Raw genomic sequence first — 17,224 nt, forward strand, 5'->3', positions numbered from 1 at the left:
CCACCCAATTCACCAACCACAACTTCAGCTCTTGTCCACATCTCAGACTTGCAATTCCACTCCAGGGCTCTCTTCTCCTATTGAAACATCTCTCCTACCTCCTCATGCACCCTCAATTATAAGGATGTCATTTCCCTAGCCATCGCAGTTCATTGCACCGCTATGTCGGAATCTCAAGCTCGGCCGGCCTTGTCGCGGTATCGCCCTCTTGCCTACCTCCTGACCGGCGCCGCTGCCGCCTATGCGATCGTCTACATCCACAACTACATCCTTTCTCCCTCATCCCAACCCGGTCTTCGTCGCCGCAGAGCTCTTCGCCGCCGCAGACGGAATGAGCCCGACCACCCAGAAGTGACCGACACGCCGTCGTCACTAGCGATCGCGCACCTCGAGCAGCTAGAACGCCAGAACGGAGTCTACGGCACATTCCGCATAGAGACCGAAGATGGCCGGCGTGTGGAAAGCGGTCTTCTTCCGTCGCTGCTGGCGACGCGGGACCAGCTTATGGAGGAGGTCGGCGTCCCGCCCGCCCACGCCGAACGTATGCGGGAGATGATGGAAGACACCTTCCTCGAATCTTTCCTGGCTCTGGACTTCCCGCCGACTCATACCCTGGAGGAGTCTAGCGACGAGCGAAACTACCTGATGGAGCAGCTACAGCGGCGGGGGATCTCGCATGCGGGTATCGAGCGGGCGCTGGCTCGGTTCAATGAGGATAGCAACTACGGAGAGGAACTGCGACGTCGTCGGCAGAACGGCGAGAGAGTCACCTTGTCGGCGTCGACGTTCCCGGATGAGTCGCAGCCGGCGCAGAACATGGACGGCGCTGAGACGGTCGTGGATGATCAAAGTGTGCTTTCCTGGCGCGATGGCAATAACGATGACTCGCCGACACGCGAAGGGCAGAATCTGCTTAATCTGCTATACCACATCGCGGAGGATCAGTCGAGGAGAGACGGGTACATTCACCGCGGAGTGACGTGCAACAGCTGCGGGGCGATGCCCATCCAGGGGATTCGGTATCGGTGTGCCAACTGCATTGATTACGATCTGTGCGAGACTTGTGAGGCAATGCAGGTGCATATCAAAACGCACCTGTTTTACAAGGTCCGCATCCCGGCCCCCTTCCTCGGAAGCCCCCGGCAATCCCAACCGGCGTGGTATCCTGGAAAGCCGGCTATGCTCCCGCGCAGTCTGCCCCGGTCTCTGGCCAAACGCTTGATGAAGGAGTCTGCTTTTGAGAACACGGAGCTGGATGCCCTCTGGGATCAGTTCCGATGCCTGGCCAACCACGAGTGGGCCGACGACCCGAATAAACTCTACATGGCGATTGACCGGAAAACATTCGACCGGTGCTTTGTTCCCAACACCTCCATCCGCCCTCCGCCGCCCAGTTTGATCTACGATCGCATGTTTGCGTTCTACGATACCAATAGCGATGGGCTGATTGGGTTCGAGGAATTCCTCAAGGGTCTTGCAAGCTTGAACAACAAAAGTAATGACGAACGGTTACGCCGCGTTTTCCGGGGCTATGATATTGATGGCGACGGTTATGTCGAGCGGAAGGATTTCTTACGGGTGTTCCGTGCGTTCTACACGCTTAGCAGAGAGCTGACGAGAGACATGGTCGCTGGTATGGAGGATGACTTCCTGGAGGGAGGTGCGCGAGATGTGGTCCTGGGAAGTCAGCCCATCAGCTCTGCGTTCCCCGGCAGCATCCCTTCTGGGGAGCCGTCAAGAGCCGGAGAGGGCAAGCGAATGACGCAGGATGGTGATATGGAGCTCGTCGATAACGAGGGTATATTACGGCCAGATGGGACCGACACTGGTGACCGCCATACTGTCATTGGGGACGCCGCTGTCCGGAGTCAGTTTGGCACTTCGCGCCCGATTTTCCCACGTCTAAGCTCTCCGCCTCGCGACACGGCCGTTGAACAGTCAACTCTGGAGCCCCACGGAGCTAGTTTTTCTGATGCCCATGACGATGGAAGTAGCGATGGCACCTCTACTTCGTCTGCCGTCCCCAACCATTGGCCCGGCGCCGAACATATCCGGAATGAAGACGTGGTGGCTGCTCTTGGTGCCTACGTTCCCCTTCAAGAGATTACGGATCCTGTGGACCGGGCCCGCGTGAGGTCCGTCGTGTTTAACCGAATGTTCGAAGAAGAGCAGAGACAGGCGGACGAGCTTCGCCGGCAGGGTATCGATGAACGGTGGCGGCGACGGTCGTTCTACACCGACGAGGAGGACGGCGGCGATGCCCCCGAGAATTACCGCAGTGATTCAAGTGCCGATGACCTGTCGGATGATAATGACGATGGCGAAGAAGAAGACGAAGATCACGATAGTGATGAAGTCGTCTCCCACGACGACCACTCGCAGGATTACGAATCCCACCCGCCGTCTCCCCGTTCCCGGTCCTCGTCCAAGGTGCGATTCCAGGACGATCTCACAGACGACTACGACGTGCGGTCCAACCCGTCCACGTCATCGCGAAGCATCCTAGTCGGAGAGCGATGGGGCGGGTTCGAAGTCCCGGAGGTCGAAAAGGACGTTGGAAAGGAGATCTTGTACCAGGTCACACAGCAAGGGTTCAACGAGCTGCTTGATATCCTGTTCAAGCCCAAGGAAGACCTGCTCATGGAGGTCCGCCGCACGCGCGCCGAGCGCAAGATTTGGGCCCACGAGATCGAGCTGGCGGAACAGGTGGACCCCCGCAATCGTTCGTCGCGTGAACAGATCGACGGACTGGATGACGACCAGCCCAAGAGGAGCACCTACACCGAAAGGCCTTTAGGGGAGCTTCTCGACCGCGCCGGATATGCTATCCGCAGTCCTTCCCCCTCTGGAGAGCTCTCCACTACAGGTCCTATCCTCGACCCTCCGTCACCCCGGATACGGGCTTCCTCTGATGACGACGACGTCAGGCCCACGCACCTTGCGCATCCAGACGGCGAAGACGAAGACGAAGAGGAAGACGACGAAGACGACGGCCAGCCTGAAATCCTAGCGCCAGTCCCCCTCTCCGCCCGACCTCGCATAATCACAGAAGACAACCGTCCAGTCTCCCCCTCCTCCGAATCCGACTACTACGACCCGACCCTTCCTCACCACCGTCCCAACGACGAAACACCAGCAGGAGAGCAAACCACCAACCTCCTCCCCCAATCCTACTCCCCATCAACATCCCCCTCAAACCCCACCGACCTCCCCCGCACCCTCCCACCAAACCTCACCCTCCAACCAACAGCAGGAACAACCTCCTTCCCCGCCCCATCCACCACCTCCCCCATTCCCCCGTCCTCCCCAGAAGCCGAAGCCACCGCCCCAAAACTCTCCCCCTCCCCCATCCAAGCCCTCCCCTCATCCACCACTGCCTCCCTGCCCCCCAACGGGGCAGGGGCCAGTCTTCCCCCAAGCCCACTCACCCTCTCGCGATGGGCCTACCTCAACCACGTCGAGCGCGAGGCCAAAGCCCGCGGTGGCGCAGGCGCGAAGCTCAACTTTGAGGAGTTTTCGCGCCGGATGGCTGCTGATAGGGGACGGCGGTTGGCGTTTGTGGCTAGTTGGATTGAGATGGCTAGTTTTTAATAGAGCTCTTGTGGATGGACCGTGGTGTGGGTTGGGCGCGGTTGGTGGATCTTTGATGAAACGAAAAAATTCTTTTTATTGTTCCGGCGGAGATACCAGAGAGAATAAGGAATGATGATCACTCTACTCTTTACCGGTTGATCTTGTGGTAGATCTTTATCTAGAGCTGTACCTGCTCTTCGTATATAATGGTACTGAGGATACCTACACCCTATACACATGTGCTCCTACCATGCATGTGATCATTTCGTTTATCGAATTGATTGATTGATCCGACCTCTGAGAGAAAGATTGGTTGGGAATCTAGTAGTATATACATTGATCACGAATGACAAATCAAATCAACCAAACAAAACAGAAGAAAAACACACCCGGGATGCTCCAATTAACATAGCATACCAAAAAAAAAAAAAAAAGGAATCAAATAGAACAAAACCCCGAGGAAAAGCGGGATCGAAAAAAGCGTGATCAATCCCAATACCTGATCAACCCATCCAACCCACCGCTCGCAACCTTGCTCGTCTCCTGCGGATGCCAATCGAGACAAGTAACAGCGCCGCCCTCCTTCCCGCCCGCCATAATCTTATGATACATCTTGCCCGTCTTCCAGTCCCAGAAGCAGAGGTAGCCGCCGCTATCGCCGGACGTGACGAACTGCCCGTCGGGGGAGATCTTCACGTCGATGGCGTAGCCGGCGTTGTTGTGGCCGCGGTAGCTCTTCTTGCGGTTCTGGCGGAACTTGTCCGTCGCGCCGTACACGACGATCTGGTTGTCGCCGCTTTGGAAGGCGACGTATTTCCCGTTGGGGTGGGTGGCGGCGCGTGTGAGGGCGAACATGTAGGGTTCGGCGATGAATTTGATGGGGACGGGGATGCCGTATTCCCAAGCGCGCAGGGACTTGTCGTCGGAGGTGGAGATGAAGCGCCGGTTGCGGTCGACGAAGGTGATGGTGTTGATTGCTGCGAGATGGTGGTCGTATTCCTGGACGAGCTCGCCGGAGCGTGTGTCGAATTGGACGATCTTTTTGTCCGACATGCCGGCTAGGAACTCGTGCGAGTGTTCCGGGCTGGGGTTGAAGCGCACGACGTGCGGTGTCTTGCCGGTGGAGAAGCGGTTGATGCATTTGCCGTACTCGGTGTCCCAGAGCTTCATTTGACGGTCGTAGGAGGCTGTGAGGAAGGTGGAGCCTGTGGGGTGGAAGTCCGTGTCTGTGATGGCCTTGGAGTGGCCGGAGAAGGTGCGCAGCAGCTCGCGCGAGTGGAACGCGTCCCAGATCTTGGCCTTGCAGTCCGCCGACGCGGAGAGCAGCAGGTGGCCCGAGTTGGGGATGAAGCGCAGCGACGTGATGGGTTTCGTGTGCGACTTGTACGTGTGCACAAGCTTCTTGGGGATGTAGTTCTTGGCGCTGCCGGGTTCCTTCCGCAGGTCGATGTCCAGATCCTGCGGGACGTGCATGTACGTGCGGCCCATGTAGTCGAGCTGCTCGGACCCGTGGAATTCGGTCGATTCCACCTTGGACGAGTCGTCCTGGTAGTCCGTCGCCTCCTTGCTCATGGCCGGCATGGGCGCAGTGGCGAGGTCTTCTTCCACGAATTCCTCGTCGCTGGCGAGCTCTCGATTCGCCAGCGCCGCCTCCTCCTCGTAGACGTGGTCGTCATCCTTGTATTTCGCCCACGGGCCCAGATACGCGCCCTCGCCTTCCACGATGCTGGAATCGCCCTTCCGTTGCCGCTTGGCGCGCAGAGCCGCCGAGACCTCCTTCGACGGCTTCATCTGCACGACGTCCCGGCCCCCGTATTGAGCCGCTTGCTCCAGATCCCCGACAAACTGGCCCGGGAGGGTCGGGTTGCGAGTGTAGCCTAGACTTTGGAAGGTGCGGTGCTGTGCCGCGAACGTGGCTTCGCTCATGGCCGCTTCCTCGGCGAATCCGGTTGGTACGTTCTTGCGCTTGAGACCGCTCGCTGGTCCTTCGGGTTTGAAAGGGTTCGACGGGCCCTGCGACGGACGGGACAGATCATCGTACGTTGCGTTGTAGGTGAGGGCGCCGGACGACGTGTTGGCGAGCATCATCTGCATGTGTGCTTGATCCTGTGGAGCTGTTAGTACCGTCGACAGAGCTCCTTCGATCGTGACATGGGTATCCCCAGCGCCATATCAATCCACCAGGGAATGGCAGTATAGTAGAAAGGTCAATTTGAATGGGGGACCAAACCTCTGTATTTACTTCGGGCGCCGCAACGACCTTGGTCGCCGCGGGCGCCTGTGCCTGGTGGGTCTCATCGTCGCTGGATTCATAGGCAGCGCCTAGTAAGGAGGCCATCGTGGTCAATCCTCCGCCGACTGACGAATAATCTGTGTAAATGAAAGTAGAGAAAATAAGGAAGGGAATGAGTGATGGCGACGGCGAGAGTTGAAAGGATGAAGCAACGTCGGAGTCGCGAATTTTACGGGCGGCGGAACAACCCCCCCGCGAACATTCCGCCTCAGGCACCCTGCATATTACGTCTTCAAGTCAAAGATGCCAACAACGGTACCTGAATCTTCTATTTCAACGAGAGTTCGAGGGTATCGTACGCTCATCATTGTCGCACCGCTAGTGTGGTATATACAGCATTACTTAAGACATTAACATGAGAAAGAAAAAGAAAAAAGAAAAAAAAAGAAAAAAAAAGAAAAGGCACTTGAATCCAGCACACGCATACAAAAAAATCAAATCCCCATAATCCTCCCGCTTCATCATGAGACCATACATCCTCCCCATTCCCATATCTTGCACGTATATCATCTCCCCCTTTATCGCACACGTCATCAATACTCGTTCGCCGACCAACATCCGACCGCGGGTCTGTTCAGTCCACGCTGCATTGATCGACTGCAGTCGCGAGGAGGGCACCCCCGGGGCGAAATGCGAACGGATGGAATCATCAGGTCGAGGATGCGGCGCTGGAAATGGATACAGAGAGAGCCTTCATCTACCGAACCCTCCACCGATACACGCAACGCTTCATCCCGGACCGCCGTAGCGCATCGCAAACTCCGTCTTTCCCCGCAGTCAGTTGGACTCATCGCGGATCAGGGCCACAATCATGCTGTAGAGGTAGAAGAAGAACATCAAGAGGTGGAAGCCGAGCTTGATAAAAGATTCCTGTAGATTCTCGCGTCAGTGGACCGATCTCCCGACGCAGGGGATGGCGTAAATGTAAATGACGGACCTTCTTGTGCACATTCAGCTTGCGGAAGATCTCAGTGGCATCCAACAGGTGCTGGTTCTCGTAAATCCTAGTCGAGCGGACGTTGGTTAGCTGGGAAGCTCGGGGCCCGAGAGCTCTCGGAATCGAAGGACGCACTTCTTGGCATTGAACGCCAACAGAGGCAGATTCAGCGCGATCGCCAGCCAGTAGCCATTGATCACAAAGAGGAAGGTCAGGAAGGCATGGACGGCAGCTTCAGGGATAATATAGGCGTTGAGGCGGTTGCAGAGGTCGATGGGGTTGATGTAGTCGCTGTAGCAAGAAAAAAAAACCAGATTAGCTCATGGTGTCGCAATCGCGAGTGGACGGAGGTTCGGCCAGTCCAACCACCACCCCGGAACTTCACACCGCACGAAAACCGGTGGATACAAAAGGAGCTACCCCAGAGAGAAAAGGAGGTGGAAACATACCATTCCAAATCACTGTACATAATAGTAAAGAAGACCTGCAAAAACAGGTTGACGGCGTTGATCAACACCGCCAGCAGGTAGAGCCAGGCCTCGCCAGACATGTTGGGTAGAATCAAGCGGTTGTGCGCGACTGACTCGGAGGGAAAGAGAAAAAAATATGAAAGATCAGACAAAGATCAAAGGAGGACAATCAAAGAGGTAATAAGATCCAGTGGAGAGGAAGAGTACTGGAGGGAGGATAGTGAGGGTAATGGGGGGGGAAGAAGCGGGAGAAGAGGAGAATGAGGTGGAGGGAGAGAAGAAGAACAGGTGAGGTGAGAGAGAGAGAGAGAGTTGAGGTGAGTGGATGACGGCTCGTTGGAGGACTGGGAGCCTGAGGGGAGAGGGACCCGCCTGAGGCACCCGCCGGGCGGTGAGAGCCGGGAGCTTATATAGCTTCGACTCTGGGGGGATCCACTGTTCACCATGATCTTGATATTGATCATTTATTGTATATTCAATATGATATGTATGTGGATGAGGGTCTATTCTATACGGTTGTTGCAGTAGATTATTCATCTGGCATGTTTTCCAGTGTCAGGATGATGTGGTGATATGCTAAAGTAGGGCACACTCGACGGTCTACTACGGAACTACATAGTAATACAGCTTCCATCAGTAGCACACTGCCATGGTCGTTCACGTCAGGCCATATGTACATTCAAAGCCAACGTTCGAGACCAAAGATAATAATCACAATTAACACAAAAACCCGAGGGGGACATAGCTCCCTGTTCCCATAACTAGCATCCTAGAACATTAACTCGTGTCGACTTCCATCCCAAGGAAAAAAACGAATAAGATAGAAGAAAGATGATAAACAGACAACGCAAACCGGCAGGTGGTCAACACAAAAATTGCGCCAGATTCACCGCTTCTCAACCAACAGCACATGCATCGCTGCATATGCGATCACAACGAATGCCCCCGAGATCACCGCCAGTCCGATCACGTCCGTCCACAGCGCCGCCGTGTCAAAGCCGAACGCACTCAGGATCGATGCTCCCGGCACCTCAATATCCAGGCCGTATTTGTGGTCGATCAGCGTCAAGAATGTCACTTCGTTGACGATCAAGGCCTCGAATCCATAGTGGAAGATGGACAACTAAGACCGCGTTTAGCTCGGGGATCCTTCATCCAAGAACGTGGGGGAAACTTACCGTTTGGAGCCACAAGGCGGACTTGGGAATAGCATCGTGATTGAGTAACAGACCAGCAAACAGCAGACTGAACAGCATCACAAGGCTCCCGATCAAGTTGGCCACCCCACCATCGCGGAACACAATCCCGATGAACAGACAGATATTGGCCGCCGCCATGTTGAAGAGAACGAGAACTAAGATGAACCGGAGGAACTCTGGCCACGCCGGAATCAACCCGGTCATGGGATACACGATCACCCCCATGATCACCGGGGGCAGGAGCCGGAGCGGCACAACGTCAAATACCACCTTCGCCGCAAAGTACGTGATCGGGTGATAGTACCCGTTGGCCCGCTCCCGAACAAACAAGAGTCGCTCCGTCGAGAACACCGTGAGGCTGGTGAGCGTACTGAACCCAAACAGAGCCAAAATGAAGAAGAAGAGGCCCAGCCGGTTCTGGAAGCCCTTGATGTCATCGGTCAGTCCGTAGAAGAGGTACCCGCACAACACCGCCAGGAGGATGGAAATAGCATAGTGGGTGAGCATCAGCATGGGGTTCCGGTACAGGTTCCGCCAGGTCCGCTGGGACAGGATCAGGAATTGCCGGGCCAGACCGATCCGGGCGTAGGTCTTCGGGGTGCCGGTCGGGGCTGAGAAAATCTCCGCGTTGGCCGACCCGTTGGCTGCACGCGCACTTTGAACGGAAGAAACAATTTCGTCATGCACGGCGCGGGCAACATCCGACGTCGAGTAATTGGTCACCAGGATATCGAGGTCGGTATGGCCGGGGGCGGCCAGGGGCACTTCATCGGGGTCGTCGAGGATCTGCGGCGGAACATTGGCGGACTGGCGGGAGAGACGAAGCCACTGCTGGGGGTTTTGAGCTTCAACACGAGCGTCTTCGTCGTCGGTCTTAGGAGTGGACGGGGGCTCCGAAGAATCCTTCTTCCGCGAGTAAAGTTGTTTATCCTGTCGCTGCTTCAAAGAGACACGGCGTTGACTCTTCGGTCGCCGGGATCCCTCGACGGTGCTGCTCGAGTTATCCTCGACGCTCGCGTTCGACGCACTCGCGACTGACTTCACCGCTCTCAAACTGCTCGAGGCAGTCTTGGGCGGCCCCGCCCGCGAATCCAACATAGACGATACAAAGTCGTCGCTGTGGGACCGAGTGGTACTGGCGTGCATGGTAAGGTCAACGAGGTAGTCGGCGATGTTGAATCCAGGGGGACAGGAGTATCCCGAATGATCGAAATACCGCTGACATGCCGAGAAAGGACCAGAGTACACAGTTCGGCCTTGGGCCAAGAGGACCAGACGGTCAAACAGTGCGACGATGTTCGATCGAGGCTGGTGAATCGTGAAGATTACCGTTCGATTATAAGTCTTCGCCAAGGTCACCAGACACTCAACCACGTTGAATGCGTTGAACGCATCCAGTCCGCTAGTCGGTTCGTCAAGGAAAAGGATACTGGGACTAGTGACCAGCTCACAGGCAATGCCCACTCGGCGCTTCTCGCCACCAGAGATACCGCGGCCCCTACCCTCCTCGGATCCAATCAGCTGGTCCTTGATATGGTAGATTCCTAGTTGCTTTTCAACATCAAACACGCGCTGCTCTTTCGCCCCGCGACTCATATCCCGTGGCAAACGCAGGAGCGCACTCGTTAAGATGGTTTCGTGCACGGTCAGAGTAGGCAGCATGGTATCTTCCTGGTCCACGAAGCCGATCATATTCTTAAAATCATGATCGTCCAACTTCTCGCCATTAACAAAAAAGTCGCCGTGAATGGCACCTCGCTTATTCTTCCGAGCCAAGATATCGAGGAAGGTGGTCTTTCCAGCACCCGAAGCACCCATGATAGCCGTGATCTGACCAGGTTTCGAAGCACCCTGGACATTGGCCAAGATCTCCTTCCCATTCAAGTAATACGACACATTGTTCCAGTACAAGGCGGCAGGTTTGTGGTCCGCCAGAAGCTTCGCAGCTTCATCATCCGAATCATCGGACAGAGGCAACATGATACGGTCGTGGTACGACCGCCGCGACAGATACCACACCGACAGAATGACTGCAACGACAAAAAGGGCACATCCTGCGATGACGCCGGCGATGAGAGGCGTATTGATCTGCTTGATTGGACGTACATATCCCGGGACGTCTGTGTGATACAGACATTCGCCAGCATCGCAACGGAGTGTGATACTCTTGTCTCCAAACACGCTCTGGATCAACTCATTCATCGCCGGTTCCTGAAAGATACTACCGTCTTCCGGACTACCTCCTTCGGTCGAAACCGTGGAGAAGCTTGCGGGGCCTTTGATGGATTCCGATAAGAATTCGCCAATATCGATAGAGCCTTCTTCACCGCAGAGCATCCGACCAGGGATGCACCTGCAGCTGATGTTGTCGCATCTGTAACTGGTCGTGTTTTGGTCGTGGGTGGTCTCCAAGTCCCAGTTGCACGTATCTAGACCACAGTAAAACGACTCCTTCTGGTCCACCCAGAATTGGAAGTTGCACGTTTGGTCCTCTGCCTCGCAGGAGAATGTCACCTGGGGCTTCCGTTCCTTCAGCTGATCGAGAATCTTGCGATTGGTCACATCACACATCTGAAAGTTCTCCTTCACCGTGACGCCCTGTTTATAACACACACCACCCTCACCCTCGGGCATCATCGCATTGCACGCATTGTTGGTTTGGCACACATTGCAGTTGATCCCCGACCAGCCGTCCTTGCAAGAGCAATACTTGTCCTTCCGTGGCCTTCTTGCATGGCCATCGCCCAGCGACCCACACAACGGTTCGAGACAGTCATCACCTCCAAAGCCCGGAGGACACACGCACTTCCCGGTAAATTTATCGCAACGGGCGTACTGGCCGCATTGGAAAGCGTCTAGCTGACAATTGAAACACGGTGGACAATGGCCCGGTCGATCATCGAAAGAGGAAAAGAGTGGAGAAACGACGTCGGGGTCGGAGTAGTTGTACTGTGCACCCGTAGCCGCCGGTAATGAGAGGAGGGTGGCTAGAGATAGCTGTAAAAATGATTCGAGCCGCATGACGATTGACCGTCCGCTAACGCTCACCGCCAGCGGAGAAAGCACAGGGCAAGATGATGGGCCTAGGGGGAGGATCAAAGACGAAGATCCGTCATGGGTGGATGGTCTATCTGGCAGCGGAGCTGAGAGCTCGACTGGGGAACGTCGGGGATAACGTGGAGTTTTAGCCGCGGAAGAAAGGAAAGATCACAGACGGACCGTGAAAACAAAAAGAGCAAGAAGAATAGAAGAAAGAGAGAGAGAGAGAGCGCGCGCGAAAGAAATGGAGATAGAGAGGGGAAGAGAGGTTGGTGAGAGGGAAGTGTCGTGGCAGTGGCTGAGAGAGTAGATCGATGGGGCGATGACGAGGGCGGAGACGGAGAGTTCGACTGGGGGCGGTCACCATGTGTGTAGCCTGGGGCATCCGTTGCTTTCCCACCGCGGTTAGTTCTATTGATAAGGTCAACGGATTCTGTCTCCACAACTCCGCAATGTTATTTGCGACCATCCGTCCTGGAGAGCGGGTATTTGAAGATGAATATCTCTGTACAATTTCTATATCTACATGGCAACTGGGTCAGCTATCTACTAATCTCGTGCCTTGGATCCCGGTATAATGCAGACGTCATGTACACGTGATGTGTGCCTGATTCTTCCCACCAACCCAGACGCGTCATTTCCCGACAAATCGGTCAAGGTAGGACCACTACTGTACCTATAAGCTGAGCGACCTCGTATGTATGCAGGTAAGAAGACGAAAGTCTACCTTCATATTTAAGCAATCAAAGAATCACCTGCTGATCAGTCCCTTCTTGGAGACAGTAACTCCCATGGCCTTATCGGACATTCAGTCACGTGACCGATAGAGATTCCAGATTGTTCGGCGCAGCAAAATGGAGTACGAAATTCCCCACCATCGCGATCGAACAGGTCACCAAAATTCAACGCTTCCAAACCGCTGTATATAGAGACTTCTCAGAGTCGGTTAAACCACAGACTATCACCATGGTTCAAATCAAGGAATTTGCCGTAGAGCAGGTATGCTTACTCCCTTGATTCTCTCTTTATACCTTCCCCGCACTACTACTATCTGGATGGCATACCGGATCGGAATTTGTTCTTTCACATGCTGACTGCAAGACTCTTCCCATTCTTCAAGTGGATGGACACACATGAGGAAACCGCCAAATACAATATCGCAGAGACCTGTTGTGCTTCCGTCTCAGTGGATTATTTGCAGAACCACAGCGAAGACAAATCCTCTACTCCGTTGGACTTGTCAACGAAGCTCACGTACGGTCCGATTCGGGGGTCAGAGCGCTTACGGGGCACCTTGGCCAATTTATACTCGGCTAAAACGCCTTCACCATTGCCATCTGACAATGTCCTCATTACCGCGGGCGCAATCCAGGCGAACTTCCTGCTCCTGTATTCGCTGGTGGGACCGGGGGACCACGTCATTTGTCATTACCCCACATACCAACAGCTCTACTCGGTCCCCGAATCGCTCGGGGCGGAAGTCAGTCTGTGGAAATCAAAGGAGGCCGACGGATGGGCGCTGGATACCAACGAGCTAAAGGAGCTCATCAGGCCCAATACTAAGCTGATCATCCTCAAGTATTTCTCCCCTTGTATATTTGCTGCCATACTGTGCCCGTGAAAAGATGACTGACGCCGGCTGGATTCTCAAAATAGCAACCCCCAGAATCCTACTGGGGCTATTATCCCTCAACCCACTCTCAAGAAAATCGTGGAGATCGCTCAGGATGCATCCATCACCGTCTTCGCGGACGAAGTTTATCGACCAGTGTTTCACTCGATCGGCCCCGCGGATCCAGATTTCCCATCATCCCTCCTCTCACTCGGTTATGAGCATACGGTCGTAACCGGATCAGTGTCCAAAGCCTACAGCTTGGCGGGAATCCGTGTGGGATGGATTGCCTCGCGCGACCGGGCCCTTATTGAGAAGTGCGCCTCTGCCCGACATTACACCACAATCTCTGTGAGCCAAGTGGACGATTCCATTGCGAGTTACGCCTTATCCCCGGGTTGCATTCACGGCCTTCTGAGCCGGAACCTGGCTCTCGCGAAGACGAACTTGGCCATCTTGGATCGATTCATCGAGTCTCACCGATGGGCGTGTGAGTGGGTGAAACCCCGCGCGGGGACAACCGCCTTTATCCGGTTCAATAAGATGGGGAAGCCGGTAGACGATGTGGCATTTTGCGAGAGCGTCTTTCAACAGGCTGGGGTGCTCTTTGTCCCGGGCAGCCTGTGTTTTGGGGAGGGAGAAGACTTCCGGGGCTATGTGCGCATAGGATTTGTACAGGAAACATCCGTGTTGGAACAGGGGCTCGAGGCCTTGCGATCATTCATGGACGAGGGCTATGAGGATGTCCCAGTGATCAAGAAGAAATAAGGCATCTGATTGAGATTGAGTGGCTGAATCACGGCGAATGAGGAGGTATGCGGATTCCATAGCGCATGTGATGCCAAGGACAAATTCCCCGGATTCACAATGCGGCCCCGTGGAGTTCCCACCGCCGATCGGGAATACGCGTGAGCAAGGAGATTACCCCCGGTGAGCGTGAGGTTGACCTCCAAATATATTCTCTTCAGCCTGTATATCTTCGCACGGCGACTTAAAATGCGGTCGATATACAGTAGCGATCCTTGGTGCCCCGCCAGGCACTAGCCACCTCTCAACCAGTGAGTGGAGGCAACCCACAATTCAACTGGGTGCCGAGCTACCGTTTCCGAACGTGCCGGACCCATCATGTGCCGAGGCAACGGATGGTCTCATATTCACCTCCATTCCACCTTTCCCTCTTCCCTCCCGTCCCCTCTTTCTCCTCTTTGATGGCGCCGTCGCCTTTCTCGTCCCCTTTAATCCCTGTCCTCTTTGGAGTTTCCCCCGTTCGCGACTTGGTATTGTAAATATATAACCATCCTCTTCCTCATACCTCCTTTTTTTACACGCCTATCTTTGTTTATCTGTAACCCCATTTGGTTTGCAGGATGTCGCCGATCCCCTTACCTGGTACGTGATAAAAGAGCGCTAATGCTTTTGAGGAGCCTCTGGTGGAAGTTCGATAAATAATTCGACGAGGAAAATCATGGAAGAGATTGAAGGCGGTTTTGCTGATTTGCCACCTATCCAGATGTCCCTCTCTCCCTCGCCGCGCCGACCGCCGCCGCTCTATTAGCGTACCTGAACGCCAGGTACTCGCTATTTTACGATGTGAAACTGATTGGTGGCTTGGTTAAAACGGCTTTCACGTCGCGTATGGCCGCCCACCGCGATGCCTTGAATCTCTTCTATATCCTCGAGAAACATGCGCTCGCCGCCGACACCAAGGACCGACCGTTCATCGTCTACAACGGTCGCACTTGGACCTTCAACGAGGCCTACGTTACGACGCTGAAATATGGCACATGGTTTAAGGAGGTGCACGGGGTCAAACCCAAGGAGATCGTCGCGATCGATTTCATGAACTCCTCGACGTTCATTTTCATGACTCTCGCTCTGTGGAGCATTGGCGCCGTGCCCGCTTTCATCAACTATAACCTGTCTGGGAAGCCGTTGACGCACTCTATCCGCACGTCCACGGCTCGTCTGCTAATTGTGGACGAGGAGCTGAGCGAGAACTTCCCAGCGGATCAGATGGCGACGTTTCAGTCGCCTACCTTCCGGGACGACGGAGGCGCGGTTCAGGTGGTCTTCTTCACGCCCGACGTGGAGGCTCAAGTGATGCAGTTGGAAGCCACCCGCCTCGATGATAAAGTGCGCAGTGGTTCGGTCCTTCGCGACATGGCTCTCCTGATTTATACCAGTGGCACTACTGGTCTTCCCAAACCAGCCATTGTTAGCTGGCGGAAGTGTTGGGTGGGCAGTGTGTTCGTCGGCAAATTCCTGGGTCTCACTCGTCAGGACCGCTTCTTTACGGTATGTTGGTCTCCATGGCACTGCCACCGTGGTCGTCATGTCGTACTAACAGAAAGCAGTGCATGCCTCTCTACCACTCGTCCGCCTCCATCCTTGGATTCATCACTTCTTTGATGAACGGAAACACGCTGGTGATCGGTCGCAAATTCTCTGCCCGGAACTTCTGGCGCGAGGCGCGTGAAAACGACGCGACGATCGTCCAATACGTGGGTGAAACTCTGCGATACCTGCTGGCGGTCCCGCCGGAGATCGACGCTGCAACGGGAGAGGACCTCGACAAGAAACACAATATCCGGTTGGTGTTCGGAAACGGTCTGCGACCGGACATCTGGAATCAGTTCAAGAAGCGCTTCGATGTTGAGAGCATCGCCGAATTCTACGCGGCCACCGAGGGTACCTCGGGCTCCTGGAACCTGTCGTCCAACGATTTCACCGCCGGAGCGATCGGCCGCAACGGTGCTCTCAGCCAGATGATCATGGGTGGGGGCATCGCCATTGTTGAAGTCGACCATGAAAAGCAGGAGCCGTGGCGCGATCCCAAGACTGGCCTCGGTCGGAAAGTACCGCGTGGCGACCCAGGCGAGCTGCTGTATGCCATTGATCCCAACGACCCTACGGATACCTTCCAGGGGTACTTCAAAAACTCCTCGGCGACGGAGAGCAAAATCATCCGCGACCTCATCCGCAAGGGCGATGCCTACTTCCGGACGGGGGATATGGTCCGCTGGGACCAGGAAGGCCGGTGGTACTTCTCCGACCGGCTGGGCGACACCTTCCGCTGGAAGAGCGAGAACGTGTCCACCAGCGAAGTGGCCGAGGTCCTGGGCTCGCACCCGGGGATCCACGAAGCCAACGTCTACGGCGTGCAGTTGCCCAACCACGACGGTCGCGCCGGCTGCGCCGCCATCATCCTCAAGCAGCAGATACAAGCGGACAACCCGTCTGTTCTATTGACTCCTGAGCCGGGTCTCCTCGACAGCCTAGCCGCACACGTGCTGCAGCACCTTCCCCGGTACGCCGTCCCGCTTTTCCTGCGTCTCGCGCCCGAGATGCAGTCCACAGGCAACAACAAGCAGCAGAAGCACGTTCTGCGCTCCGAAGGCGTGGACCCGTCGCTGGTCAAGTCCTCGGACAAGCTCTACTGGCTGCAGGGCAACAAGTACGTGCCGTTTGAGCAACAAGGGTGGAAGAGCCTACAGGGCGGTCAGGTTAAGCTGTAATGGATTAACTTCTGTTGGTCGTGCTCCTTCAAGTCGCTCATGTGTCGACCAACTGTCCATCGCCTGAGTTGCTGGATACATAAATATCTATACATGAGCGTGTATATATGGCCCCGTCTCCGTCGTGACACGTGCCCGGTCACTGACCGTCTTTGATACCCTACCTACGACCCGTCTCACTGTCTGATGTTTATTGATTGATGTATTTATTGCCTGAGAAGGCTCAGAGTGTCGTGAGTGGTACGACGCGATATTACAAGACTCGCACTAGATAGTACACAAACATTTCCTCTCACTAGCTACATAGCCTTTTTGACAGGGCTACGTAAAACCCATGGTCTGAAGTTGTATCATGGATCAGGCCTGTAGTACAGGCATACTAATTGATGTCATGGCCTGCATAGTGCAACTCAAGCATGAAACTATTATGACGATGTTTAGGCACACAATGGATTCCTCCGAACCATAAACACATGTGTGGAAAGAGTGAAGGCAACCAGCTAACATGTCAGCTGACCTGGAGAGTTTTCCCACCCAGCTTGTATCTTGATCCTTCACATAATTTGCAACCTCCTATAACTTCAAG

The 17,224-nt window shown here is 55.0% G+C and overlaps 7 protein-coding genes across 7 annotated transcripts; 3 read left to right on the forward strand and 4 right to left on the reverse strand.

Moving 5' to 3' along the window:
- Positions 1–28: 28 nt before the first annotated feature.
- BDW47DRAFT_103714 (EF hand domain protein) lies at positions 29–3,750 on the forward strand. The gene has a single exon (XM_024812140.1). The coding sequence runs from the start codon at positions 163–165 to the stop codon at positions 3,589–3,591; it is 3,429 nt and encodes a 1,142-aa protein (XP_024673126.1). The 5' UTR covers positions 29–162; the 3' UTR covers positions 3,592–3,750.
- Positions 3,751–4,004: 254 nt separating this feature from the next.
- On the reverse strand, positions 4,005–5,993 carry BDW47DRAFT_103716 (WD40 repeat domain-containing protein). Its single transcript, XM_024812141.1, has 2 exons — positions 5,804–5,993; positions 4,005–5,679 (listed from the first exon to the last, which is right to left on the reverse strand). The coding sequence occupies exons 1-2, from the start codon at positions 5,909–5,911 to the stop codon at positions 4,060–4,062; spliced, it is 1,728 nt and encodes a 575-aa protein (XP_024673127.1). The 5' UTR covers positions 5,912–5,993; the 3' UTR covers positions 4,005–4,059.
- A 117-nt stretch (positions 5,994–6,110) lies between these two features.
- On the reverse strand, positions 6,111–7,579 carry BDW47DRAFT_103717 (cornichon family protein). Its single transcript, XM_024812142.1, has 4 exons — positions 7,253–7,579; positions 6,939–7,094; positions 6,804–6,870; positions 6,111–6,736 (listed from the first exon to the last, which is right to left on the reverse strand). Exons 1-4 carry the CDS (start codon positions 7,351–7,353, stop codon positions 6,644–6,646), a joined length of 417 nt encoding a protein of 138 aa, XP_024673128.1. The 5' UTR covers positions 7,354–7,579; the 3' UTR covers positions 6,111–6,643.
- BDW47DRAFT_103718 (uncharacterized protein) lies at positions 6,114–6,825 on the forward strand. Its single transcript, XM_024812143.1, has one exon. The coding sequence runs from the start codon at positions 6,330–6,332 to the stop codon at positions 6,612–6,614; it is 285 nt and encodes a 94-aa protein (XP_024673129.1). The 5' UTR covers positions 6,114–6,329; the 3' UTR covers positions 6,615–6,825.
- A 476-nt stretch (positions 7,580–8,055) lies between the features above and the next one.
- On the reverse strand, positions 8,056–11,574 carry BDW47DRAFT_16562 (putative ATP-dependent permease ADP1). Its single transcript, XM_024818353.1, has 2 exons — positions 8,452–11,574; positions 8,056–8,396 (listed from the first exon to the last, which is right to left on the reverse strand). The coding sequence occupies exons 1-2, from the start codon at positions 11,491–11,493 to the stop codon at positions 8,160–8,162; spliced, it is 3,279 nt and encodes a 1,092-aa protein (XP_024673130.1). The 5' UTR covers positions 11,494–11,574; the 3' UTR covers positions 8,056–8,159.
- On the reverse strand, positions 11,575–12,213 carry BDW47DRAFT_16561 (uncharacterized protein). Its single transcript, XM_024818352.1, has one exon. The coding sequence runs from the start codon at positions 11,978–11,980 to the stop codon at positions 11,657–11,659; it is 324 nt and encodes a 107-aa protein (XP_024673131.1). The 5' UTR covers positions 11,981–12,213; the 3' UTR covers positions 11,575–11,656.
- A 385-nt stretch (positions 12,214–12,598) lies between these two features.
- On the forward strand, positions 12,599–16,638 carry BDW47DRAFT_116765 (putative long-chain fatty acid transporter; the record flags this gene model as incomplete). The annotated part of the gene is made up of 5 exons (XM_024814983.1): positions 12,599–13,089; positions 13,168–13,873; positions 14,634–14,635; positions 14,695–15,418; positions 15,478–16,638. The coding sequence occupies 5 exons, from the start codon at positions 12,599–12,601 to the stop codon at positions 16,636–16,638; spliced, it is 3,084 nt and encodes a 1,027-aa protein (XP_024673132.1).
- Between the last annotated feature and the right edge of the window lie 586 nt (positions 16,639–17,224).

This window comes from Aspergillus candidus (assembly GCF_002847045.1).
Source record: "Aspergillus candidus strain CBS 102.13 unplaced genomic scaffold BDW47scaffold_15, whole genome shotgun sequence".
In the NCBI taxonomy this organism is placed as follows: Eukaryota; Fungi; Ascomycota; class Eurotiomycetes; order Eurotiales; family Aspergillaceae; genus Aspergillus; species Aspergillus candidus.

Excerpts from the sequence above, each read along its gene's own strand:
- BDW47DRAFT_103714 (XM_024812140.1), top strand. The coding sequence starts at position 163 with ATGTCGGAATCTCAAGCTCGGCCGGCCTTGTCGCGGTATCGCCCTCTT.
- BDW47DRAFT_103716 (XM_024812141.1), bottom strand. The coding sequence starts at position 5,911 with ATGGCCTCCTTACTAGGCGCTGCCTATGAATCCAGCGACGATGAGACC. Across the intron at positions 5,680-5,803 it reads CGCCCGAAGTAAATACAGAG|GATCAAGCACACATGCAGAT; the intron begins GTTTGGTCCCCC and ends ACAGCTCCACAG.
- BDW47DRAFT_103718 (XM_024812143.1), top strand. The coding sequence starts at position 6,330 with ATGAGACCATACATCCTCCCCATTCCCATATCTTGCACGTATATCATC.
- BDW47DRAFT_103717 (XM_024812142.1), bottom strand. The coding sequence starts at position 7,353 with ATGTCTGGCGAGGCCTGGCTCTACCTGCTGGCGGTGTTGATCAACGCC. Across the intron at positions 6,871-6,938 it reads TTGGCGTTCAATGCCAAGAA|GATTTACGAGAACCAGCACC; the intron begins GTGCGTCCTTCG and ends CCGCTCGACTAG. Across the intron at positions 6,737-6,803 it reads AGCTGAATGTGCACAAGAAG|GAATCTTTTATCAAGCTCGG; the intron begins GTCCGTCATTTA and ends GAGAATCTACAG.
- BDW47DRAFT_16562 (XM_024818353.1), bottom strand. The coding sequence starts at position 11,493 with ATGCGGCTCGAATCATTTTTACAGCTATCTCTAGCCACCCTCCTCTCA. Across the intron at positions 8,397-8,451 it reads CCGCCTTGTGGCTCCAAACG|TTGTCCATCTTCCACTATGG; the intron begins GTAAGTTTCCCC and ends ACGCGGTCTTAG.
- BDW47DRAFT_16561 (XM_024818352.1), bottom strand. The coding sequence starts at position 11,980 with ATGGTCGCAAATAACATTGCGGAGTTGTGGAGACAGAATCCGTTGACC.